Source organism: Macaca mulatta, chromosome 5 (assembly GCF_049350105.2).
Source record: "Macaca mulatta isolate MMU2019108-1 chromosome 5, T2T-MMU8v2.0, whole genome shotgun sequence".
Lineage (NCBI taxonomy): Eukaryota > Metazoa > Chordata > Mammalia > Primates > Cercopithecidae > Macaca > Macaca mulatta.
In genome coordinates, this window is record NC_133410.1 from 156,612,507 (window position 1) to 156,639,713 (window position 27,207).

Consider the following 27,207-nt stretch of genomic DNA (forward strand, 5'->3'; position numbering starts at 1 on the left):
TGTTGGGGTATTAGAAATTATAATCCAAGGGCCGGGCGCGGTGGCTCAAGCCTGTAATCCCAGCACTTTGGGAGGCCGACACGGGCGGATCATGAGGTCAGGAGATCGAGACCATCCTGGCTAACACGGTGAAACCCTGTCTCTACTAAAAAATACAAAAAACTAGCCGGGCGAGGTGGCGGGCGCCTGTAGTCCCAGCTACTCGGGAGGCTGAGGTAGGAGAATGGCGTGAACCCAGGAGGCGGCTTTCAGTGAGCTGAGATCTGGCCACTGCACTCCAGCCTGGGCGACAGAGCGAGACTCCGTCTCAAAAAAAAAAAAAAAAAAAAAAAGAAGAAATTATAATCCAAGATACCAGCTCAGAAGACAAGGCTCTTTTAGAGTTGTCTAATTTATTATGCAGTAAGTGGCAACTGAGAATGACTTAACCAATAGGTGACCAGAAAGGAACAGGTTGGACCCCACAGGGCTGGTGTGCTGCTTGGAGCTGTTCTTGATTTCATTGGTTTATACCTGGACTGCTTATAGTGAGGAAGTCATTGTGGCCACCATTGTGCCTTTTATCTTCCATTATCTGATTTTGAGCATTGTGTTTTTTTGTAGGGAAAACATTCCTCACTGTGTATTATCTCTGGTTTATTTTAAGCATCTTTGATTAAAAAAAAAAATGTAAAGACAGGACACCCAGATACTGTCAGGCTGAACTGTAAATGTAATTTTATCATTTGATTAACAAATCAAGTAACACCATAATTATTAGTGGAGTTTTTTCTTCTCTGGTATTTGTTTGAAATTCGATGCCTTTTTTTCCTCCTAGGTGACAATCCTAACCCTTCCAAGGAGGACACCCCTACTGGCAGTCTGGACTCACTTTCCTCCCCGTCTCCCGTGACTGCAGCTCTCCCTGGGCCTCCTGGACCAGACAAAAACCACCTTCTGGCAGACGGAGGGAGCTTTGGAGACTGGGCATCCACTATGTAAGTCACCATGCTTCTGTTGGGTGCTGAAGGGAGGAAGGCATGACTTAGTTCCTTTTGAAGTTTTCATGAGCAGTGACCAGTGGGTGCTGAAGCCATTACATCAAGGAACCCTTATTGTCTTATCAGAGGGGCCACCAAAGGGAGAAGGGTCCTTAAAACAGAGCCTTCCTTGAATACTCTCTTTGTTTCTAGTATGGAAGGGTAGATGGATGCTATGTCAAATCTGATCTAAGTTCAATTCCTGGGCAGTTTTGGATTCTGCAAAGGAAATTTGTTACTATCCTACCCAAGATATTTCCCCACTAGTTATGCAGACTTTTAGAGATGTGAGAATGCATGCTGATGGACAGACTGTTGAAACTGTCTATAGAATGATATTTTACTTACATGAATTTCTGAGAGCAGTATGCTAGCATTCTGCTCTGTTTTGCTCGATAGCGTCCTGCAGAGTTGAGACGTGATGGTTGACATGTTTGATTTTATCTTCTCAGTTTGGTTTAGTGCCAGGCATGTGCAGATCAGCTCAAGTATATTAGGACGAATAATATTAATACAAATAAAGTACCTTGAACCTGTGAGGGCTTGTCTGGCTGTGTTGACCAAGGCTGTTTAAAGGCAGGATGGTGGTGATGTGGAACCCAAAAGGGCATCATGTTTCAAACAAGTGTTCAGAGAAGAGAAAACTCCACTAATAATTACAAGACAGTACTTGATTAGTCAATCAAATTTTATCTAAAAATGCATTTATAATTCATCCAGAGAGTCTTTTTTTAAAGATGAAGTTTTGCTCTTGTTGCCCAGGGTGGAGTGCAGTGCTGTCATCTTGGCTCACTGCAACCTCCACCTCCTGGGTTTAAGTGATTATTCTGCCTCAGCCTCCCAAGTAGCTGGGATTACAGGTGTTCGCCACCACACCCAGCTAATTTTTGTATTTTTAGTAGATATGGGGTTTCACCATCTTGGCCAGGCTGGTCTGGAACTCCTGACCTCAGGTGATCCACCTGCCTCAGCCTCCCAAAGTGCTGGGATTACAGGCGTGAGCCACCATGCCCAGCCTATCCAGAGAGTCTTAAAAAAATTTTTTTTGAAGCCAAAGTTGCTTAAAATAAATTATAGATAATGGTGTCATCTGACCCTAGCTGGGCATTCTTGGGACTTTAAATGGACTGGAAAGTGTTCCTCAGATTACTTGGCTTTTTATAGTTACTGCTGGATTCACATGAAATGATTATGAACTTATTAAGTATTAAGAGAGGCTGGGAGACATTTGGCATGCCAGAATTTGGGGGTGACCTGAAGACTTTGAAAATCTAACTGGGACTCCAAGTATGGAAACACATTCTCCAGATGAGATTTTTCCTGCCAATGTTTTCATCTGTGCTTATTTTTTATGCTGAGGATTGTGGATTTAAATCCTACATTACTCAGGTATGCTTGTCACCGTTACTGTTCCTTTTCCACAATAAAAATTTTGTTTCACCGTAGTACTACAAGCAACAATAACAGTAGTTACCTAGGCACCCAGAATCTATAATCCTGGTTACACTTGAGGTGGAATTTAGCTTGTGTGTGTGTTTTAGTGAAAACCAGATCCCTAATTATGCCTTTCGGTAAGTGGATATCACAGGCAGTGGAGTGCAGTTTAGGCAGTCATCTTTCTTCCATAGTAGTTCTGCAGAAAAGTGACATTATGAGCCATGGTACAGCCAACACTCAATTCACAACACGTCCATGCCTGAAACAAGAAGGGCTTGATATTTTTGGTCATAAATCAAATGAGGAGTGAATTCCCTAGCTTCCTATTCATACGCATTTTTAAATGTCATGAAAAGCACTCCAACCTTGAGAGGTCAAAAAGGGGGTTGGGGGGAGTAGTTGAAGCAAGCCTGGAGAGGAGATTTTTTTTTTTTTTTTTTTTTTAATGGAGACTTTCTCCTACTTCAGAAACTTGTTCTTTTTTTTTTTTTTTTCCTGTGCCATGGATGGAATACATCTATGTTTCTCTGAAGTATATATTAAAATGTTTCTTATGTATCTTTTAAAGGATTTACTGATGAGTGTGTATCGGTCACGATTTGTCATTATGTTAGCAAGTTTGTATATAGGTATGTGCCTCTTGGACTTGGGCACGCACCAGAACCCCCTGTAGGTCTCACTAAGACCCACTCTGCTGGCCCCATCCCAGAGCTGAGGATTCAGTAGGTCTGAGAAGGGACCTGAGAGCCTGCCTTTCTAAGGAGTTTTCAGGTGACAATGAGTGAGCCTTGCTAGAGAAGACCATCCGCTGCTCCTCGCCTGCTTCCAGGGCTGTGCTGAGTATAAGCTGCTTCTCTGAGGAGTGTAATTAGGATAAGTGATTTCTCCACCTCTTTTGTTTAGAAAAACACTCTTCTAGGGTCCTGCATTGCTGCCTCCCAGTAGCCTGTGTGTGCTTCCCACATGCTTTGGTTCTCTTTGCCTCAAATATCCATTGTGCTTTTTTGCACAAGCCAATCCTGACCTATCTTCACGGTCTAATTTAATCTTCACCTCCAGAAAGTCTTCCCCATGCTCTAATCTACAAGGAGCCTCTAGAGAGATCCCTTGTCAATATTTCTGCTGATACGCATTATTTGGCGCTAAGAAATTCAAGTCGCCTTTGAGTATTGTTTAATATTTGCCTTTTAGTATTATTTGATATTTATGTGGAATAAATGTTTCTACATGTCTATCTAAACTTTCCCTTACCCCAAGCTAGATCATAAAATTGGTTTTTTTTTTTTCGTGGGTTGGGTGGCGGGGTGGCAAAGATGGAGTCTCACTCCGTCACCCAGGCTGGGGTGCAGTGGTACGATCTCAGCCCACTGCAACCTCCACTTCCTGGGTTCAAGTGATTCTCGTGCCTCAGCCTCCCAAGTAGCTGGGATTACAGGCATGTGCCACCGCATTGGCTACTTTTTGTACTTTTAGTAGAGATGGGGTTTCACCATGTTGGCCAGGCTGATTTCAAACTCCTGACCTCAAGTGATCCACCCGCCTTGGCTTCCCAAAGTGCTGGGATTACAGGCGTGAGCCGCCGTGCCCGGCCATAAAATTCTTAATGATAGGAATTGGATCTTATATTCTTTGAACTTTTTTGTGATATTGACATAATTATTAGTAAACATTTAATTTCTTATTTTAATTATGTATTTATAAAAATGCTACCTTTTGGAAATCTCATTTCTTTCTGTATGTTACTGAATGTCTCTTAGGCTACTACATTTGGTTTCTTATTCATCATCATCTTTTTTTGAGACGGAGTCTTGCTCTGTAACCCAGGCTGTAGTGCAGTGGCGCAATCTCAGCTCACTGCAAGCTCCACCTCCCGGGTTCATGCCATTCTTCTGCCTCAGCCTCCCGAGTAGCTGGGACTACAGGTGCCCGCCACCACACCTGGCTAACTTTTTGTGTTTTTAGTAGAGATGGGGTTTCACCTTGTTAGCCAGGATGGTCTCGATCTCCTGACCTCGTGATCTGCCTGCTTGGGCCTCTCAAAGTGCTGTGAGCCACCGTGCCTGGCTGATTCAGGTGTGAGCCACCTGGCTGATACAGGTGTGAGCCACCGTGCCTGGCTGATTCATCTTCTTTCTTATAAAGATTACAAACTCTTCCTCTAGCAATTCCACACAATTAATCTTACCATTTGCTCCTTACTGTTTTGTTTCCTTAGCCTTTATAAGTTCTCATTGTGTGTTCTCTTGTCTTTTTCCCCTTTATCTCTGCTTACCAGCTGTACAGTATTAAATATGATAGGTTCTAAGTAAATGCTCATTAAGATCCCTTTTAGCCAAAGTTGCTATGGGGTCATTAAAACTCTACTCAGGGCTCTTAATAGGAGGCAATGCCTGTACTGTGATCTCAGGTCCTACGGAATGGAGTCCAAATTTATGTGGATCACATAGGGCCCCAGTAGATCTGTTGAACAAAAATGCTAAAATCTCATCCACTGGGAAACAATTTGCAGAGGAAAATGTACAGCAGCCGTGGTTCTGACATAGGCAGTGTGTCAATGCAGCTGTTGCCTCTGATAGGTAGAAAACAATGCAGCAGAATTGGATTCCTTGGGTTTCTGCTGATGTTTATGACTTGTGGGTGTTATTCATTGCAGTCAATCAATCTGTAGCTATTACTTACCTGTACACTCAGTAAGGTGATGGGTGACTTCATTGCCAGTGAAGAATTGCTAGCTCAGTCTCCTTGGAGGACATTACATCATAGGTCAAGGTATTTCAAATGTTCCAAAGTCATTTTTTCCCCACAATAAAGTAGTTTTTGCTAAACAGGTTTTCTTCTATTGTAATGGATGGAGCCAGGTCCTTGACAAGTAATCCTTTTAGATTCTCTGCCACAGATGAGAATCTCTTTTAAGAAATATCAGGCATTGCTATCTGCTTCCTCTACAGATTTCAAATGAAAAGGATCACCTCCTTTTCTGCCGGCACATTCTCAAATTCAAGATGGCATGGTCTCAGAATAGCTCCCTCTAGTTTGGGGTGCTGGCACCCTGAGATGCATCTCACTGTGTACCCTGGCAGCCCAGGAGGGCAGTAGATTCCCCTCTCCCGCCCACTGAGAGGCTTGGCTTTATTTATCCTGAATGTTAAGATATCCCTAAAGCATCTATCCCAGCTAGTGCCTCAAGCTGTCGTTGTGCCACTGAGATTTGTGCCTACTCAGACTTGATGTCAGTTATTTAAAATCACTAGATAACACCTTCCTATTCCCATATACAGCCTTGTGCATGTCATCATATACTTTGTACTCACTGGTAACCATTTTTATTCTTGTCAGTGAAATCACTTGTTTCCTTTAAATTGGGCAAATGAATGGGGGTTTCTCAGAGACAACTGCTTGGCATTTCAAATTACTTGACTGTTGGTTCCATGATTGCTTTTCAGGAAGTCAATAAATTTTGCTGGGAGATACCAAAGTACCCCCCTTAAATATGATTTGTGGCTTAGTATACCACAGTAAACCGTGAATGATTTGCCTAAAGTTCAGAAAAATAATCATTTTAGATCATTTTTAATAGATTTCTGTGAAGTCTGGCACCCACTGAGAAAGTTGCTATGAGAAGTTACAGGGTGGCAGTCACTGGCGAACTCTGTCTTCACTTCCTCCCTTCCTCCCTCTCTGTCTTTCCTTCTTCCCTCTCCCTCCTCCTTCAGAGAGGGCTTCCTCAACCCAGCATTCCTCGAGGGCCAGGGTGGTCAGTTCACCCCAGAAGTTGGCATCTTAATCAGATTATTTAAAAAAAAAATAGATGTATCTTTTAAAAGTGCTTTTTACACATTTGCTTTTTTTTCCCCCTAACTTGACCAAAATGAACATATACTGCTTTTGTAATAAGGAGTGAGAAGCTCTGTAAATTTCAGGTCAGGAGAGGGTGATAAGTAACCTAAAGGAATGAACTTCCCATTGCAAAAACTTCCTGCATCTTTGTTGGTTAGTAGGGGGATGATTTCCTAATAAGATTAGCAGCTTTACTCTGTTTACTTGTATGTGGGCTCTGATTACAGAATGCAGTGGGTTACACTGAGATCTCTAGTAGAGCCTAGTGCCTTGTTGTGGAAGGATGTGGTCTCTGATTCTGGGTACTGTGAAGAATGAATTGGCAGCCAGTACCTGTTACCATACCTAAGTAAACAGCAGGGTCACTTAGATAGTGGAGGTCTAAGGGAGCTCAAATCTAAGGCAGAACAGGGCCAAATGAACAGGAGGAGCATGCTGCCTTGCTGTGAGCCCACAGCAGCCTGTTAAATGCTGCATGGAGGTTAGCTCCTTCCCCTACCTCTTAAGGGTCTGGGGATTCAAGGGAGTAGAACCTTTTGCTTTAGCAGAGGCTAGTGGTTGAGGCTGCAGAGAAAGTATCTTTAGATACCCTATTGGCACTTCCAGGCTCAGAGACCATGAAACATTTAGTATTATGGGCCACCAGACTTTGTTTCAGCTGTGTTGTAAATGACATTTCCGCTTAATGCTTGCATCAACCCAGTGGGGTAGATATATAGTCATTTTTAAAGATTGGAAGGCACAAAGGACATAGGAAAATTGGCCCAAGCCACACAAGCAGTAAAGGACAGGTGAGTTTGACCGCTCATGTGTCTGCCCAGTGACTTGTTTTACTGTAGAAATCGAAATTGTGCAGTTGCATGTGGGGACATTGTTTGAATTGCAGGTGTTCTCCACCCTGCTCCGATTCTGAAACCCAGTGAAACAGCCATGGCTGTCAACTGGTCAGTGCCCTTGGATTGAAGAGGAAACACTGACCTTACATTAAGTCATGTGGCTGTGGTTTATAATTATCTATGGGGAATAAACACTTGAATCTGGTTGCTGCGAATTCATCATCTAACACCTTGGCTGAGATGCGGGGAGGAGGGCCTTCTCCCCCACAGCAGCGCGGGAGAGACTTGGAAATTTGATCTGTGCAACCAGGCAGCATCCATAATCTTTTTATGAGTAATATGATATTCAGTTGTCTCCCTTCAGCTTCAGAAACGCTCTGGAAGTGAATCTCGGGGCCTGTATACTTGGCCATCTACCATCACAGTGTCTATTCACATTCAGTTTGGGGGTACAACTTTTGTCCTGTATGTTTTCTTGAATTTCTTCTCTCCAACTTTGTATAGAAATTATGCTATGCCGACTGCCTGTCCCCTTGCATGCTTTGATACACATCCATTGTGGCTTGCTGGGGTATTTTTGGGATCTGCTTTGTGTACTTGGCACTTGCATGTGGCCTAATTCGTGTCTTCCTTTGCTGTGCTGTAGCTGCAGGTGCTGAAATTTGGAGGTTTTATTTTTAAGTCAGAATGTTGATAGTCCATGTAACTTTAAAGCTCTACCATGAAAAGATGACTTCCCAAAATAAAGACATGTCTGAATTTTGTAGTAGCTTTCCCACTACTTAAGACTTTAAAAACAGTTAAGTCTTGCATCAGTCATTTTTGGGTTTTAGTTTAACTGGTTTTTGTTGTTAAAGATTTTCTTACTTGATGCCATTGTTGTAATTTATTATTTGCTGTTCATGAATTGGCTGTGTCTCAATATCTAAATAAGGTAAGGACCTCACGGGCGCTCTCTGTAAGTTCGAGACCGTTTACATTGGTAAATCACTGATTTCAAACAGGCCTGGCTTTGCATCCACGTTCTGTTTCTTACAACCTTGAAGATCTTATATAAGTGATTTAAGCAAACCAAGGCTTAGCAAGATGATCTGTAAAAGGGGAATAATAACGTCCGTCCCTCTGGGCCGGGGTGAGGTTTCCAGATACCACATGTAATAAAACCCAATCACTGCTCCCCTGAGAGCTGGAGGCAGCCACCTGCTGGGATTTTCCTTTCCTCTGAGCACGTAATTCAATATTCTTAGTTTAACTTGACCCCAACTTCCTGGTTCATCAGTTACATAATCTCCTTACTAAATAGCTCAGAGAGAGAACCTTTCTAGCCTTGGAGAAGCTCTAGATGTTGACCTGAAGTTGTGTTGTTTTTAGCAGTTACTGTCTTTATTCCCAGAGGACTCAGCTGGGGCTCCTCTCCTAGTGTCTTGCTTTGGGGATCTGCTTTGTCAGAGCCTCTGAGAATAGACCCTTGGCTATCACATGATCAAGGCATGGGGAGCCTACTGAGACCCAACCACATTTATAACTTATGCTGAGCTGCATACCCAGGTACCGCACCCATTACAACAAATAACCCATAAATCTGTTTGTAAGTAATTGGTGGATTTTTCTGAGCACAGTATCTGTATCTCTTTGGAGCTGTGCTTGACCCTGTTGAAGATGTTCAGCCCTCACATTGGGTAGCAGCTGGTTGAAACATTCCTGTCAGTGACTCTGCAGCACTATAACCTTCAGACCTCGAATGCCCCTTAATTTTCTGAAATGAAGTTACAGTTCCTTTTCTGTTCAGCTAGCAAGCTAAAGTTCAGCCCTCTTACCTGATTCCACACTGATCATATGGAAGGAAGATAGGATTCAAGGAGAACTCTTTGAGTGGAAGATTGGTCAGAGATGGAATTCTGCAGCTGTTCTCTTACAGCAAAACCAAGAACTTTTGCTATAAGAGAGTGGGGTTTGGGAGTGAACCTTGTCAGATGACTAGGTGGTGATGTCCTTTCTTGTTGGAGGAGGAAATCCATGTAGGAGCCTCAAGATCACACAAGGTGAGGACTGAGTGTTAAACATGGCAGGCCTTCCTTCATGGGGCTCGAGGGATTTCCTGCAGTGCCCTTCCTCCTCTCCCTGACCGCGTACTTCCTGCAAAAGATATTTGTTCTCAGCTGGGTGCGGTGGCTCACGCCTGTAATCCCAGCACTTTGGGAGACTGGGGCAGGCGGATCAGTTGAGGTCAAGAGTTCCGAGACCGGCCTGGCCAACATGGTGAAACCCCATCTCTACTGAAAATCCAAAAATTATCCTGGCATGGTGGTACGCACCTGTAATCCCAGCTGCTCGGGAGGCTGAGGCACGAGAATTGCTTGAACCTGGAAGGCGGAGGTTGCAATGAGCTGAGATTGCGCCACTGTACTCCAGCCTGAGGGACAGAGCAAGACTCCATCTGGGGGGAACGGAGGGAGAAGGTATTTGTTCTCAAAGGTGAACAAGTTACTGCTTTTACATGCTGGCTTCCTGTATTGGCTGGCTCCCTGCTGCCTGGGAGGTGATCTCGTACAGTTGAAGCGGGACTCTGCTGCAGGAAAGCGCTGGGTACGTGTGGGTCAGCCCCAGGCACCAACAAGGGAGCCCTGTACCATGAAACCAGTGAAGACGGAGGGGATTCTCCATCTGAATTGCCTTCATCTCCCCCAACCCCCACGTCCCTCCCAGGCTTCTTATCTGGTCCATTTAATCCAGGGGTGAGCAAATTGTGGCCCACTGCCACTTGTCTTTATAAAGTTTTATTGAAACACAGCTACACTTAGTTGTTTACGTTTTGTCTGTGGCTGCTTTTTGACTGACAGTGATAGCAGAATTGAGTAGTTGCAGAAGGTCTGCCAAACTTGAAGTATTTACTCTCTGGCCCTTTACAGAATAAGTTTGCCGATCTCTAGCTAATCAGTAATCAAAACAAGTCTGTTTGGAAGGGCCCACCTTTCTTAAAACCCAGCTTCAGGAAGTGTAGTTTACCACTGTGGTGGTAGATGGAGAGTGCAGATGATTTTAAGTGTAAGCTTCACACATCTCTTCTTGTCATTAAACCAACCAGACATTTTCCCTATGGGTTTTGGATGCCCCCAAATGTTTGTTTATAATTTCAAAAGGCCATTAGTGTTTCAGTGGCTGAAAAATCTATGTGAGGTTGTTCTTTTTATAATGTATCATTTAAAATAAATTTTTATTTTGGAATAGTTTAAGGTTTACAGAAAAATTACAAAGATAGTACAGAGTTTCCATAGACCCTTCACTTCCCCTCTTCACCTCCCGCCCCCACCCCCGCCCCCAGCCCTTAGCATCTGACAGAACTGTGGTATGTTTGTTAAAAAATAATGAAATTAGTGTTGATACAGTACTGTTAACTAAACCACAGACTTCTTGTGGACTTCACCAGTCTTTCCAATAATGTTCTTTCTCTGTTCCAAGCTCAAATCCAGGATGTCATGTTTCTATTAGCAACTTTAGATTTTTTTTTTTTTTTTTTTTTGAGACAGAGTCTTGCTCTGCTGCCCAGGCTAGAGTGCAGTGGTGCGATCTCAGCTCACTGCAAGCTCCACCTCCCGGGTTCACGCCATTCTCCTGCCTCAGCCTCCCGAGTAGCCAGGACTACAGGCGCCTGCCACCACGGCTGGCTAATTTTTGTATTTTTAGTAGAGACGAGGTTTCACCGTGCTAGTCAGGATGGTCTCGATCTCCTGACCTCGTGATCCACCAGCCTCGGCCTCCCAAAGTGCTGGGATTACAGACATGAGCCACCGCACCCGGCAACTTTAGATTTTTTAAATGATGACGTCTACCTAATATGGCCATACTTTTTTCCCTTTGCATAGCTGATTTGCTGTCTTTTGGTAAATTAAATGGTTAGTGATGGTATAACCCTAGAAATCAGAGGTAAGGTCTGACCCAGAAATATGTAATAGTGAGGGCTTCGTTTATTGACTGCTTACTGTGCTTCAGTGCTTTACGCCTGTTATCTCATTTAAACCCCACAGTGACCCAGCCGGTGAGTCATGACTCTCTTCACCTTAGCTGAGGGAGTTTAAGTTGCTCAGCCAAGTTTCGGTTGTGGATGACGCCAAGTGCAGACTAATGATGGCAACTGTGGGCCAACCTCTGGGGAGCACTCTTAAGTCATTTGCTTCCTCCTCAGCATAGCCTCTAGCTATTGACAAAAAGAGGAACAAGCCTAGGGGAGGAAGAAACTGCAAGCTGGCACTCAGCCAGCAATGACATTGCCAGCTTTGGCACCCAGGTCTCTCTGCGGAGTGGCAGAGTCTTAGGCATTTGTAATTTGCATGTGTACAATCCTTCAATGGCCTTTCTTTGCCTTTAGGTTATGATTGTGCCTCCTGAATATCCCGGTACTCACATCTCTCTCACCGTTCTTTCCATATTCCATTCCAGTCACTCAAGAGGACTTGAGGGTCTGAGATCTGTGCTGTCTTGTCAAAACAGGGTTTACTAGAAACAGGACCTTGAGTAAGTTGCTTTCACCTTTTTGAGATGGTCTTCTCATATGTCATGTGGAGTAATAGGGTGGTTGGGAATAAGTGAACTGTGCCTGCATGTTGCATCTAGCACAGGGCTAGATTGCACAGTTGTGCCTTGCATGAGCCTGGGTGTGGGGAGGTGATGATGATGTTGACTATGGCAGCATCAGCTTCAGCATTAGCGCCACACAGATGCTGCCTCCTCCAGGAAGTCCTTCCTGGCTATCCCCCTGGTTATTAGGTGCTCCCTCCACTCTTCCTCTGAGGGACCATGGGCAGTTCTCTACATGGCTCTCAGTGCCTGTATTATGGTTATTAATTGGGCATTCTCCACTCACTTGGCTGGAGAACAGGTGGTGTCACGGTTGCCTGGGTGTCCCCAGGGACTAGCACAAGGCCTGACAGGAAGTCCTCAGACCGTAAATGATGAGCCAGTGGGTCTACTCCGAACCTTCCTGATGGGCAGCAAAGGCCTCCTCCCCCAACCCCGTGGGTTATGGCGACTTGCATGTCACAGGCCTTTGTTTCTCTGCACTGCTGTTATCCCTCGGTGTGCTCTTGTGGAACCAAACAGTGTGCTTGCGTGTGGAGTTCTCCCTCTCCTGGCACTTAAGGAATAACTGGCATTTATTTGAACAGAGATTTTCCCATAATATACAGATCTACAATATTTCCTTCTGTCTTTATTAACATTTTCAAACACTCTTGCCCAGGACAGCTGTTCTAGACTTATGCTGTATGTTTCCCAGACTGGCATGAAAGATCATTTCACTAATGTGTTAGTTTCTGCTCAGAGACCTGGCAACTGAGAGTTTAGAATCTTTCATTGCAGTGCAAACTTCTGATTTGATCTCATATTGTATAATTGTAGTGAAATATCTTGGTATTTGGGGGATTTAGTCACTTCAAATAAGCATTCATTTCTTTTCTTAGTGCGTATTCTCCTCGCTGTACCCTTTTGAATTTAGATGGCACTCAGTGCTAACATAGGCTGGAATCAGGGGCTTGTGCCTCTAGTGCTGCCCAAAGCCTGACCTGTCTATGTTATGCAAGAAATGTTTGTTAGATGCAGGAGTTCTCTGCTGATCGGTGCAGCTGGTGTCGAGTTTTAACAGTTAAGGCCCCTATTCCCTTCCCCCTTTCTGAAATGTTTGTGATCTGCCGCTGCCAGAGCGTTTTTAATATGCATGGAGCATAGAGTCTGGTACTGGAGGAGATTGGATCACAGTTTGAATCAGAAGCAGCATGGACTGCTGATCTGTTCCATTTTCTAAAAATACACTTTGTAAAGTATCCACATACACAGCACTGTCATAATTCCATGTTTTGGGGTTTGGCCCCACTGCTGCGCGTGAAAGCTACAAGGTCTTTCCTCGAAATTCAGGCCCGTGTTTCCAAGCAAGAGTGTTGACTTTTTAAAGAAGAGAGTTTCCTCATCCTTTACACAAATGCATATTTCCCTGCTTACTGTCTTCCCAGCTCTTCCACCCGCCTCGCCTAAACACAAGAAATGCCTCTGTGGCCTCAGGAACAGTCAGGTAGACTTTGAATCTATGTATTTTCAGGAATGTGTTTCCAAGTTAGCAATTTGAAATCTTCATCTGCTTTTAGTGAAACACTCTTGTTTCTATTTGTCCCCTTTCTATGAGAAGGAAGGAGGGTGACATTGGCTCTTCCATACTGAAAATGGAGAGAAATCCTGTTTTAGGAGAAGCCTTTTGCAGTGTAGCATGTGAAGTTGGGAAGACAGCGAACAGATATGAGTAGTTCTCTATATTTCTGTCTTGGTAAATGTGGTTTCTGAGCTTTTTAGGAACAGTTGACTTCTTCCTCCATGTTCGCAAACTACAACTTGGCTTTCAAGAAACTCGTGGCACTGAGGTGCTTTTTTGTACTTGGTCAGTAGCTGGCATTAAACAGAATTGGTGGTTTGTGCTCATGCCGGTCTTACTAATCAAAAATCTGTAGTTAAAGGGACAACAAGAAAAAAGGCAGTAAATAGATTTTTTAAAATGTTTAAATTTGGGAAATGGTAGGAAAGGACTCTCAAAATATTTAATTATGTTCTAGTACATAATGAGCTTTTAATTATTATTTAGATGTTATAAATTATTATTTAGATGTTATTATTATAAAGATGTTCTTTGGGAAAAAGGTGGGGCTCTCCCCTGAACCACAGAGTAGAAAAAAATGGTCCAGTGAGTGTTTTCGTTCTCCCAATGATGATACTGTCAAGAACTGTGAAGGGTCTGAAATTTTACCCTGCTTGTGAGCCACTGAATTAGCCTACCATCGTTTCCGGGATGCTGGCAGAAGGCGTGGGACTCGCGGTTGGAGCCAGCAGCCTCTACTCATCACAGCAATGAGAGTATCAGTGTTCTTTTGTGCCAGTTCCCTGAGTCCCAGTTCTTACAAAGCAATGCAGCTTGGGCCAGGTCACACCTGCATGCCTCAAGAGAGGAACCTGGAGCTTAGAAAACCCGGATCTTGTATGATGGGTAAAGCTCACTCTTTGAGAGAGAGAGGTGGAGAAAGAGAGAGATAGATATGCCTTAGGTCTCAGTTCTCTCTTGGAGCCCAGGGTGAGGAAAAAGCTGTTCGTCCTTTGCTTATGGGCTGCCATTCCAAAATGCCTATGTTCCTTCAAAATATTTTAAATAAAAGAAGGGAAAGAGAATATCAGAAATTCTTTTTGGAAACTAATACTTTACTGTTTTTTGAGAAAATGTAGGTATTACATTTTAAATAATATTTAAAAAATTTTTCAAATCTTCTTATTAAAAAGTTACCCAAAGTTTGGAAAGTAGGAGATGGTTACATAACGAAGCTCATGTTTACGTTTTTTTTTTTTTTTTTTTTTTTTTTTGGCCTTCCAAAAAGTATGGACAGCTTGCTTTTGGGAGACACTATGAAACATGCTATCATCTGATGTGTACTGGCTTGAGATGTGAACTCATTACACGACTTAAGTATATATATTCACTTCTTGCCTCATCCCTGATCCTCCCTGGCCGACAAGCCTCTGAAAAATTTCCTCTATCCAAGCACCTGCTCTGCTGCTTCCCAAACCTTATTTGGCTGCACAGGTCTCTTCTTTCACAGGCTTCCAGTTGTCCACACATCTCATTGCCTCATCTCCACAGAGACTGTCTCCAGTCTCGCATGTTGCTCCGTCCTGTGAATATTCCAGCTCACAGTGTGTCTGCCCATGTGGGGTTCTGAAATCAAAGGAGTCACCTTGTAGAGGCTTCTGAGATACACCCAGGACGTCACATACAGAAACTTAAGTCTACATGGGAAGTCTGGGAGGTAATCTTGGTGAACCGGTTAGTGCTGGATCACATAGCACATGTGTGTGTTAAACAGCGACAGAAAGATCACCAAAAACAGAAAAGATGAATGTGGAGAACTTGACCCTGGACAAGGACTGCTGATTCTATGTTCCTGTTTGGGATGAGATGGAGAAAGCCAGGGTGCGGGACAGGCAGGGCTTTCTGTTTTGTATCTGTCATTGCAGTGGTTCTTTCACTTTCTAAAAACCGAGGGGTATTTTCCCTTTACACGCACGCGCGCACACACCGCCCCCCCCCCACCACACATGGAGGTTTTCTTTTTTAAAGAAAGATGTGAGGATTAAGCAGACAATAGCTCTAAAATTTATGCTCTTTATTTTTCAAGGGCCACATAAATATAGTCACATAGTTACTTTATCTTCTTCCTGTAACTGTCCTCCCTCTAGGCAGATGGATGGCAGTCATTGACGATTTATGACTCTGAAGAGCTGAAGGGGGGTGTGGCAAAACATCTCATCTTCCTCCACCGCCACCCTCCAAGCACCTTGAATAATTGCTGGGAGATAACTTGGCAATTGTTTGGCTAACTGTGACCTTAATTCCCTGCTAGGGCTTCACTCACACCTACCTCTCCTTTCCCTTCCTGATTAGTAAGACAACATTCAATGTTCCTTTTCTGCTAAAAAAAAAAAAAAAAAAAAAAAAAGGAGTGACTTTTGTGACCGGTGATACAGATCACTTTAAGATTTATAAGGTATCTTGCCTTGGGATAAAATAGGTTTTATGACTCCCAGATGAATGGCTGGACAGGGGAATTGTAAATAAGCTCTTTGAAGAATAATTTTTTTTTAATGACCCCCTTGGTTTACTGACCAAAGCATAGGAAAGCTTCAGTGTATTAAATACCTACCAAGTCAATTATGCACCAGATTTGTAAAATCCAGTTTTGGTTTTAGAACTTTCTAATTTGGTTGCTCAGATGTTGGCTGATGGCTCCATGTCCCTGCCACTCTGCCTGGCTTCGTGAGATCTGGAAAAAGAGTTAAAGATCTTCCTGCAGAGGCAGTAGAAATACTTGAAGCCATCGGAGAACAACCAGTGTCAACTTGCCCTTTCATGTATTGGTGTCGCAGGCCTCCAGGGAAGGTGTATGGGTTAGAGAGGCCACAGGAGGAGTATTGGGGGAGGTGGAACTGGAGCTGAGCCAAGGAAAGGCAAGATTAGAGCAGGCAGAGGAGGGCGGGGAGCTTGAGAGGAAAGGCAAAGCTTGAGGCAGAGGTGGGAGTGCCAGGAAGCAGAGCTGTGGCAGACAGGAGGCTGCCGGGGCGGGGTGGCCCCTGGTAGGCGGGCAGGTGGAAGAGCATCGGATATGGGGAGACAGGTAGGTAAACTTGGCCCTAGGTTGCTGAGTGTCGCTGTGTTGGAGGATTGCACCTGGGGGCTGTCCAGGAGGCCATGCTGGTGCTGAAGAACTCAGTGCCAGTTCTCTGGCAGGGGAAGCAGTCTAAGCGTGCTGAGGAATGTGGGTCTTGGGAAACTGCTCGTGGAAACTGGTGTACTGGTTTAGCGGAAGACGGCGGGCATCTGAGGTGAAGAGCACCTGGGTGCCGCAGACAGGGAACACGTGTGTGTTCAAAATGTCACTGAATGAAATGAGACGCTTCTCAAGGGAACATCATATACCATAGTCACAAACCTCCAGTTCTGAGGTCACTGAAGAATAATTCAGATCAACACGGATCAACTACGTGAACTCTCCCTCTGTGCTTAGCGGCCATTCCAGGTGTCTGTTCACTGACCTGTTTACATTAACTTTAAACAAAATGGAAATATTAAGAAATGGTCTGGTCACTAGAAGTTTTTGCTGTTCATTTCTAGTCTTTGGCCTTCTCTAGAGGAAGCCTGAATCCAGTGGCATTTTATTCTGCACGGCCATACGTGTAGGAGCAGGTGAAAGATCTTTAAATGTTTAGCTGATCTTTTGCAGCTGCCGGTCACGTACTTGATGCTAGATTCCTGTGATTTTCCTTATAATTAGAAAAAATGAATACCTTGAATATCCCGCTACTCCTGTGAGCAATTAGATTCTGGTTTTCTAATTAGTGAACTCATAGGGTGCTAGTAGGTTGGACAGATTGGAGAACCCGGAGAAGGACAGTAAGACAGCTTGAGTTTGGGGTTGTGGCTGGTTTCTGGGTTGTTGCTATCCACAGTTTGGGCTGCAGCCCCGGCAGGATGCAGAGAGGACTCAGTCCCTACTGGTCAGGAGTGATAGGGGAATTAGCGACCTAGTCATCTGGGATTGGGATGTCATGCATTTGATGTTCTGTGGCCTTTCTGCTATTAATCCTGTCCGTCAAACTCCTACCTTTAGCCCAGGTCAGACCCGATCATCTATGGTCCAGTGGCTTAACCCACAGTCTCCAACCACAACAAGCTCCAACCCAGCTGTGACACCTCCTTCACCCGGGTCATCCCCTTTCCTCTTTTCTCCTCCTGCTACTGTAGTGGACAAGCCACCTGAAAGGTACGTGGTTTGGAGTGGAATGTGGAATACGGTGGCAGCACACACAGGGGGCTTGACGAACCTGAGCAGGTTCTTGTGTTCTCTGCTGGCAAAGGCTTACCCAGATACCCCCAGCATCCCAGACTTCATGGACAGCACTTACCACCTTGTATCGGGGCGTGCCTCACCCAGTTCAGTAGCAAATTCTTTGGAGGATTTGCCTTACATGAGACCTGCTTGAACCTACTCTGTCGTGCTGGTTGTGCATTTATGAAGAAGTTCTTATTTTGGAAGAACTTCTTGTTCATGAGTATAAAGCACATTCTTTGTTTTAAAGGTAGGCAAGCTGGCACTGGAAACATTCGCTTCCATGGCATCCAGTGGCCAGGTCCATAGAGGACAGAGCTGCTGGCCTCCAGCAGGCTCTTCCACCTGTGGTGGCTCAGGTGCTTCTTCCTGTCAGTGGCTTCCCCCATGCCAGTGAGATGAGGCATTTCCTTCGGATTTCATTAGACTGGCTAAAAGCATGGTTTCCATCCTCTTCACGCACGGACACAGAGGTTGCTTTAACGAATGGTGAGAAGCTGGGCCTGGTGTGCTGGCACGGTGTAAATACGGAACACTCAGGCAGGAGCAACAAGCCCCTTCCAGAGCGGTGGCTGCCTGGGGTGGATCTGGGCTCGTGGTTTCCCACCTGTGGAGTGTGGGTGTGCTGCCTCATTCTGCCGGCTGGCCGTGTGTCTCCAGGTGCGTGTGCTTTTCCTAACACACCAACTGAAGTGCTTGGAAATAAACATGTCCTGTGGTTCTAACAGCGCTGAATGGTAGGAAAGGGCATCCCACCAGGTAGGGAGGAGAATTAGGTGAAGTGGTTCAGTGACAGCTGCTCAGGCTCCCTGAGGAAAGGCTTGAATTTGAAACCCATCGTTTACTTGAAAATCAAGTGCTATTCTTAGCCTCATGTTCACTTCCATGTTAATTTCTTTTTCGGGAGGAGTTGCCCTACTGGTGACATCAGTGAGATTTGGGGAAGGGGGTTGGGGGTGAGGTTTCTCTCTGTTTTCCACATTTTCATTGGTGTCTTGTGTGTTTTCTTTCTTTTCAGTGTCAGCAGTCGGAAGGCTCGAGCCGTGTATCCGTGTGAAGCAGAACACAGCTCGGAATTATCTTTTGAAATAGGAGCAATTTTTGAGGATGGTAAGTGTTAGTGGGAGCCTCGTCTATTAATCCTGTCTGCCAGATCACTAACGTCTGCAGCATGGAGGGAGCAGTCAGCGATGGTGCTGTTGTTGGGAGGGTGAGTGTCCCGCTTGATGCTTTGGACTGGGTTAAGCTGCTGTGTTCGGCTCCTAGGCCCCAATACCAGGGGCCTGTCGTCGATGGCTGGAATGCCACTGTATTCTCCTCTTGATTATTCTCCATCTCCTCTTGCGGGTCTTCATTCAGGTCATTTCTCTCCTGACAGGAAGAAGCTAGTGTCACTTGCACTTAAAAAATATTTCTGATTTGCACACTTTTATTATATTTGTTCTCCCAGAGTTGCTAACCAAGTCCATTAAACGCTTCAGGTTTACCAACTCTGAGTCATCCGAGAATACTACTATGCTTAAACATTTTCGATTTCTATTTCCCTTACCATTTTTGTGCTTTACAGTTTTGCTGATTTGAACAGTGTGTGAGTCTCCAGATTCAGGTATTGACTTTGCATATTGAAACAAGGGTGTAGCTTTTGAGGATTTAATATTCATACACAAGCATTTAGGAGCTATGCCTGGTTGAATATTTCAAAAAGTTCTCTTATGGCTCAGTGTCTTTTTTCCCCTGCTCTTGCTTTCTTCCCTCCCCAGTCCTGCTCATTATGAAATGCATGGGTTGCTATGGAAACCATGCTGTCATGTGTGGGCGGAGCTCCTCAGCAGAGTTCCAGGGAAGCAGTAGGAACCTGAGATGCTTGGAATGGAATGGTTGATTATCCAGAATGTTTGGGATATGTGGAATGTATCAACACGAGGCACAGTGGTGTATTGTCAGTAATGCAGCATTTGCTGACGATTGTTTTTTAGAAAGCAAGTTGCCTCATTTAGACTAGATTTCTATATGCGTGTGATATGTGCTCTTCAGAGACAGAGACTCCTGGTAGTGTCAGAAAACAAACAACAACAACAAAACCCCACATGGAACAGAATTAGACTTTGTGGAGAAATTTTGTTCTCGGAATAGAAGCAAGATCATTCCTCCATTACCATCACATACATGCAGTTTTGCCAAGAGAATGTGGAACGTAGTTGCCCTGCCCCAGTCCTGTCTCACGTCGGCACACCATATGGCTGAAGGGGAGGCTGAGATGGTAGTATTGAAACGCACTTATTTGAGAAATGTGATGAATTTTTATTTTGTGTGATTAGGTTTGTTTAGAAGACTCTGAACTCCCTCCTGCAGTATGGTTTGTGAGATAGTTACCTTGGTAGAAGGTGTATCTATTAGGATACCTTAGGCTGCAAATAACAAAAATTGACACAGCCGGTTGAATCAGCCATGAAGATGGATTAAAGTCGGGCGCAGTGGTGCACACCTGTCGTCCCAGCTCGTGCAGAGGCTGAGGCAGGAGGATCACTTGCGCCCAGGAGTTCGAGGCCAGCCTGGATAACATAGTGAGACCCCATCTCAAAAAAGAAAAATGGGTTGGGGGAGGGATTAGTTTACACCATAGTAAGTTTGGAAGTAGGGAGTTCTAATTTTAATTCATATTCTCAAAGATGTTATCAAAGACTGAAGTAGTTCCATCTCTCTGCGAAACTGTTCTCTGCTGATGGACCTGGGCCTCTGTCTGGTTTCCCTGGCGGGAGCAAGATGACTGCCACAGTTCCATGTATCATGGCCACACTGTGGTGGAAGGAGGTGTCTCATCCTTGTGTTCCTTTAAGAATGAGAAAACTTTGCCAGGATTTTCTTCGTAGTTTACCCATCCTCACATCCCAGTATGTAGAACTGAGTCACATGCTTACCCCAAATCCATCACTTGCAAGGATTTAGACCAATCAGAATCACACAGGGTATAGGACACCTCTCCTGGGCACACAGCCATGTGAATGAGGGTCAGTGCCTAAAGCCAGCACAGATCTGCCAGTTTGGATAAAAGGGGACACGCTGGTAGGTGTCTGACCCAGGAGACTTACGTTCTCCAGCTCTAAAGTCCTGAGATGACTTGGAGTCTTCCTAAAAAGTGTGCATGTACACACGTACACGTACATAGTCACACAGTGGTACCTATGTACACACACGTGCACACACACATCAGTGTCTCCGTGCGTTTTGGAGGAGGAGAGCCACTGATTGCAGGCAACGTGGATTCTGAACTCTGCAGTTATATTTTGCCTGGGCTCACAGCATGGCTTTCTTATCCTCCATGTGACCTGGAACAGGCTCCTTTGGGACTCTGTGCAGCTGATTCTTCATCCTCAGTGGCAGGGATGGCCGCAACATTGATGCTGTATCAAGATAGCACTGGGGCTACTAGAAAAAGAGGGTTCTGAGTTGCTGCAGACATATGGGGGAGAGGCTGCTGACCATGATGCCACACTGGGTACATTGTAGCGTGCCTCAGAAGAGGCTATGTTTTGAGCCAGGTTGTGTCTCACTCACGTTCTGTGCTCTGCAGTGCTGGTGTCTAGCTCTGTCAGCACTTTGCTGGCTGGGGCACCCCGGGTGTCTCAGGAGCTCCTCATTCTGTCCCTCTCCTAAGGCTGGCTACTTGGAAAATACCTTGTGGATGTGTTGACACCCTCTCCCTACCCAGGGATGTGAGTGTCTCATTTAATGTGAGCTACTTGTCTTGCAGGTGCCCCCCCTGATTCTTTTATAGCAGGGCAGATAACATAGTGGAAGGTGTTCAGAATCAACAGCATTAGGCTTACTGCTTAATAGGGACACTTCTTCAAAGGGTACAGTCGGTGTCAAGCCCTTAAGCAGAGTTTATCTGTGTGTGTGTGTTTGCGCCTCACATCTTCTGTGCATAGTTGATCTCTTAGCTAGTTAAAAGCAGGTGCTTGCACAGAACACGTCTAGTGAAGCCCCTCCTTAAACAGCTATGGGGTCTTCCGGTCTGACAACTGACACTGAGAAGACAGACCGTCAGGTCATCTGACCACAGCTTCTGTGGAGCCAGGCAGTGCTCCAAGTGGCCACTCTAGACAGCTCAGCCTGCAGGAGTGCTGCTGGGAACGCTCCCTTTCTGCAGACCAGCAATACTTAGTGTCCCTGGAATGCCCAAGACATTCTTCCTATGTTCACTTATCCATGTGGAATCTTCCAGCCTCCATAGATGCTCTTGCAGTGCCATTCCTTTTTGTACCTCATACAGGCAATAAAGGAAATCGGTTTATGGCACCCAGTGGCCTTTGGAGAAAACAGACTCGAGGTCAGAGTGACCCCCGGGCAGCCTCGTCAGTAGTTATGCGGTTTGGGATGTGTGCAGCTCTGAGAACTCCTGACCCGGAGTGTGGTTGACACAGGGGTCTTTAGCAATTGTGTGGCTCCATGACTGTCCTCATTCTTTGCTCTTACTGGGTGGGCCTAGACTTAAGTTATGAGTTCCAGTTCTAGGCGGAAGATGTGTTTCTTTAGTAGACTTACTAATGCCTAGCTGTTGCTCTGGGGCAATGCCTCCCAGCCCCCGCCCACCCCCACCCCTCACCCCCAGGAGAGGGCTGTGTTTGTAAGGTCTCGGGGCAGTGATGTTGCTTTGATGGCCGGAGGGACTTTCCCTTTTCTCTGGGCCTGGGGAATCCTGGAAATAGGTTTTGCTGGTGACCACCCGCCAGTCCTGCTGTCCTTCCAGACAGGTGTGCTCCAGTCTGATGGGCAGTGGTTGCCTCCCCAGGGGCAGGGCTGGGAGGGTGCTGAGGCAGGAGGTTTCCAGGAGCGACCCCTCGCGGCGGCAGCAGCAGCAGCGGCGGGGCTGCTTTCCTGGCTGTCCCAGGCTCTTTGTCAACATCCACGTGTAGACGTGGGGGAGCAAGTGTGGCCCAAATTAATCCTTAAAAGCCTCTGGCGATTAAACTTGAAAAGTCTCAGATAGACACAGAATAATCCCTGGAAAACAATTTGGCGTTATCCTGGAAAGTTGATCGCATATAGACCCCACAGCCCAACAATTTCGTTGCCAGGTAGATTCCTAGCACAGGGGAATCTGAGAAAAAAATATTGAGTGAAAAATAAGTTCCAGGTGACTAGACATTATGTGCTTCTGGTTAAGCTCACACATACGCAAAACAAATGGGATATTATTAGGGGTATGGACTTGTGTAAAAAAAAAAATTCGGTTTTTACTTGTGTAAAAACTGAATTTTACCCATAGCCGTGATAAGATAGAGACATAGCATTCAAGCTACTGGTTGCCTCGTGGTGGGAGATAGGGCAGAGCCCAGGACGCAGCCTCCCTGTGGGTCCTGCGGCAGTTCTGAAGTTGAGTGTGGGTTCCTGGCGCTTACCATGTGCTGATGACACTTCAGTGATTTCAGTATTTGTCACACACATTGTCTATGTTATGCTGAAAACTGAGTCGGTGGAAGGGACCTGCTTCTCTCTGGTGCTACTTGGGGTCCCTGCCCCATACCTGTCTTGTTCCCTCTTGTGGTCTAAAGGCTGTGAGGACACCGTGGCTGAAGCAGAGTGAGGCTCTTGGACTGAGACCTGCAGGCACGGGGAGGGTGCGTGGGAAATGACAGACACTGAGGCCACCAAGTTCTCCACCCGTAAGAATGGAAAAGCAGAGCCCTGTTGTCCGCGTAGACACTTCTCGGGGGAGGAGCGGTGTGATAAACTAGGAGAGGAGCCCCAGATGGGTATTTTGGGGTTCGATGCTACTGAGAGAGGTCAGATCTTCAGAGAGGGAGGGAGAGCCTGCCAGCCTCATCTGCAGCTGCAGAGCCACTTTTCCTGTGCTTGGGGACACCTTGCTGTTGATCTCCAGACCCTTCTAGCCCACCCCGCCCACCGCTTGGCCAGGTCCACTTCCATGGCTCTTGGATGTTATAGGATCCCCCATGATCACCTCTGTAAAGCAGTGACATCTCTCTCCCTACTGGCTTCTGCCTTCCAGGGAGGGGAGGGCTGGGGAGGTGGTGAATGGGGTTGTGGAGGCGTCTCTCTGGTTTGTTGGTTGGGGAGGTTTCCCCATTCAAGCCTCCTTTCACCTCCAGCGTTGTAGAACATCACCTTTTTCCTCCTCTGTTCATCCTGTCTTTTTTTTTTTTGAGACGGAGTCTTGCTCTGTCGCCCGGGCTGGAGTGCAGTGGCTGGATCTCAGCTCACTGCAAGCTCCGCCTCCCGGGTTTACGCCATTCTCCTGCCTCAGCCTCCCGAGTAGCTGGGACTACAGGCGCCCGCCACCTCGCCCAGCTAGTTTTTTGTATTTTTTTAGTAGAGACGGGGTTTCACCATGTTAGTCAGGATGGTCTCGATCTCCTGACCTTGTGATCCGCCCGTCTCGGCCTCCCAAAGTGCTGGGATTACAGGCTTGAGCCATCATGCCCTGCCCATCCTGTCTTTTATTAATACTGAGTCTGTGTTTGTGCAAGTGTGTGGTATGTATAGGGGAGGAGGAGAAACAGTAAGCATGTGCAGGTGAGACTGTATTTGAGACTACCTTATTGCCTCCTCATAGCAGGTCCTGCAGGCTAAGTGCTAGTAACCCCGTGTTGCAGGTAACAGCTGAGCGAGGCCCAGGAGTTAATTTCCCAGGTGCACCCAGCTAGCCAGGAGTCTCCTCCAGGGCTCTGACTTGAGCCCTGGGGCCCTTGCCGCTCAGGCCCCCACATTGTTACAACCCTGAGGGCCTCTTTTGCATAGAATCCAAAGCTTTTCCCTGATGGTGGCTGCATACTAGTAGCATTGCCAGCTAGGGTGTTTGGATGAAGTGAGAAGTCTCTAAAAATCCTGGTATGAAGAACAGTGTCAGGGTCAAGGTCATTGAAGGCATGAAGAAAGTGACTTGCTGCCAGATCACTTTGAGCACATCTCTTGTTTTGCTTATTCATTACACAGATAATCATGTGTCTGACACTGTGCTCGGTGCCCGGTCTCATGTTATAGATGTTACATGCTCTCATAGTCTGGACTAGAAAAGAATGTCTCAGTGTATCTCTCCTATATGTACACGTATGCGTGCACACACACACACAGGACATGCAGGGTGCATAACTGGGAGCCCCAACCTGGTCTGGAGCCAGGGGAGGAGTCCTGGAAGTGGGGGGATGCTGAAGCTGCTCTTTGAAGCATGAGTAGGTGCTGTCCAGGCATAAAGGCAGGGAAGAGCATTCAGGCCCAAGGGAACAGCTCCACGGAGGCCTTGAAGCCAGAAGCTTGTTGAATTTAAGGAAAGTGCAGGTGGTTAGGGGAATGCAGACAGGCAGAATGTGTTCCTGTTCATCCAGGGGAGGGAAGAACAAACAGTTACCCTGTTGCAAAGGACAATTAGAATTGGATTGTCAGTGTCTTCCAAACTGTGGGCAGCTATACCTTAGAGGACCGTGAACTCAATTCGCTGAGTTGCAATTAGCATTCAAAGAATAATACTTTTCTACACAAATCCATGGGGAAAAAAATAATAGAATACAGAAAGGAAGGCATTGCGTGTGCACAGTGAGGGTAAGAGTGTTGCTTCATGAAACTTGTGTGTGTTATGGACGTGTATGCCTGTACTTGGTTTTTGATATGAAATTATTCTCCTGGGTTGTGATCGGAAGTCATCTTTCGAGTTGGTCTGCTGGAGTAGCCCATGCCTCCCCTTTCCTTTACACCACGGCTGCCATGCCTGCACCTGACCATGGTTGGGGGTTTGAGCTGGGGCCTGCCCACAGCTGGGAGTTATGAAATGCTTCTGCATTGCATTTCCGAACCCTGGTGAGGAGTGCTTGGACCTGTGCCCTTTGCTCTCCAGGCTGCAGTTTCCTCGTTAAGTATCACGTGAATATTTATGAACAGTCCATTGTGCCAGGCACCGTGCCCAGATGTATAAGGCTCCGGCTGCCTTCAGGAGTTCCCCATCCAGTGGGGGAGTCAGACCAGACTGTCAGAGGAGGAGGCATCCAATCAGGTCTCTAAACAGGAGGAATTACCCGGTGAAGAGGTGGGGGAAAGGCATTCCAGGCAGAAGGCACTGCACTTGCAAAGGCCTGGAGTTGCAGTTGGGATTTCTCTGGATGATTCACTGCAGTTGACATGCATGATGTGCCAGTGGAGTGTGAAGGGCTCCTGTAGGGGCGACCGGAGCCAGGTGCCAAGGGGCCTGTGTTACAGACCAGTAAGAAGCTTGAGTTTGAGGCTGGGAGCGGTGGCTCACACCTGTAATCCCAGCACTTTTGGGGACCAAGGCAAGTGGATCAGCCGAGGTCAGTAGTTTAAGACCAGGCTGGCCAATGTGGTGAAACCCCATCTCTACTAAAAATACAAAAATTAGCCAGGCATGGTGATGCTTACCTGTAATCCCAGCTACTCGGGAGGCTGAGGCGGGAGAATTGCTTGAACCCGGGAGGCAGAGGTTGCCGTGAGCCGAGATAGCACCACTGCACTCCAGCCTGGGCCATAGAGCGAGACTCCCTCTCAGGAAGAAAAAACCAAAACAAAAACGCAAAAAGCTTGAGTTTGACTTTAAGCAGGGGAGGGATGTGATCAGCTCTGTATTCTAGATAGTTCACTGAGTATCTTTGTGCAGAGTGGGTTGGAAGGGACCGGACTGGAAACCGGGACACTGGTTAGGAGGCTGCTTTGGGACCTCGTAGATGAGGATTGTCATGGCCAGTGCAGGGAGGCAGAGCCTGTCAGTGACCCTGGTGCAGACTTTGTGACCCAGCATCCCAGAAGTGGTCCCTGTTCTCTACTGGCCACTCCCTGGTTGAGCTTTTAAGTGAACACCCAGGAGGCAAGTACTTGGGGGCATTTTGTTAAGGTGATTTTTCTCTTCCTTTTCAGTACAAACCTCCAGGGAGCCTGGCTGGCTAGAGGGGACTCTGAACGGCAAGAGGGGGCTGATTCCACAGAATTACGTCAAGCTGCTGTAGCTCCTGGACGCAGAGCCCCTGCTGACCCTGGCACCTAGGGAACTGCCTGGGGGCAGAGAGCCACCTTCCTCCTCCGAGGCTCTGGGCTGCACCCACAGGTACCTCCACACTTGGGAGTTACCATCATCACAATCAGCCTTGGGGGTGGGGGGTGGGCGGGGATGGGAACGCACCGCACTGAACTGTGATTGTGGATCAGGAGGGGGAATGTCAGGATTCGCAGAATGGACTTTTCATTTGTCAAGTATCGGGACTTGTGAGTTTTAATTATCCAGCATATAGAATGAGAGGGAGGGCAGCCTTCTGCCACCCGTGTCGCCCCCACTGGCAGTCACATCACCAGAGCCACCCTGGCTCCCTCTCCTCCCCGAGCACCTGCTGCTGCGATGTTAAAGGGAACTGTGCTGCTCACAGCGATAGGTCTGCAGAGCGCATGCCTGGCTCCGGCGGCCTGGCTGCGAGAGGCTGCTGCTGGTGCGGGGGGGGGATGGTCCCAAGCCAGAGGGAGGCAGAGAGACGTGCTTCTCCAGCCTACTCTTCCTAGACGGCCACCTGCAGGACCCCACGTCACTGCACTGGCGACGTGCACTGGCGTATTTGTAACAGGCTTCTCGGTGCTCCTCACCCGTGTGCTCTTTTCCAAACACCACCTTTTTGCCTCAAGGTCTCTGTAAATGAAATAAACTGTAATTTACTA

General features: G+C 46.4%; 1 protein-coding gene across 3 annotated transcripts in view; it reads left to right on the forward strand.

The window, feature by feature from the left end:
* ARHGAP10 (Rho GTPase activating protein 10) overlaps positions 1 to 27,207 on the forward strand; it is a 333,388-nt gene extending 306,181 nt beyond the window's left edge. For 2 of the 3 annotated variants that reach the window (XM_015139311.3, XM_078002316.1), the window contains 4 exons: positions 818 to 977; positions 17,320 to 17,472; positions 18,557 to 18,648; positions 26,422 to 27,207. In XM_015139311.3, coding sequence (XP_014994797.2) covers positions 818 to 977; positions 17,320 to 17,472; positions 18,557 to 18,648; positions 26,422 to 26,510 — 494 coding nt within the window. In that variant the 3' untranslated portion in view covers positions 26,511 to 27,207. The remainder of the gene's footprint in view (positions 1 to 817; positions 978 to 17,319; positions 17,473 to 18,556; positions 18,649 to 26,421) is intronic. The other variant, XM_078002317.1, reaches the window with a different exon arrangement.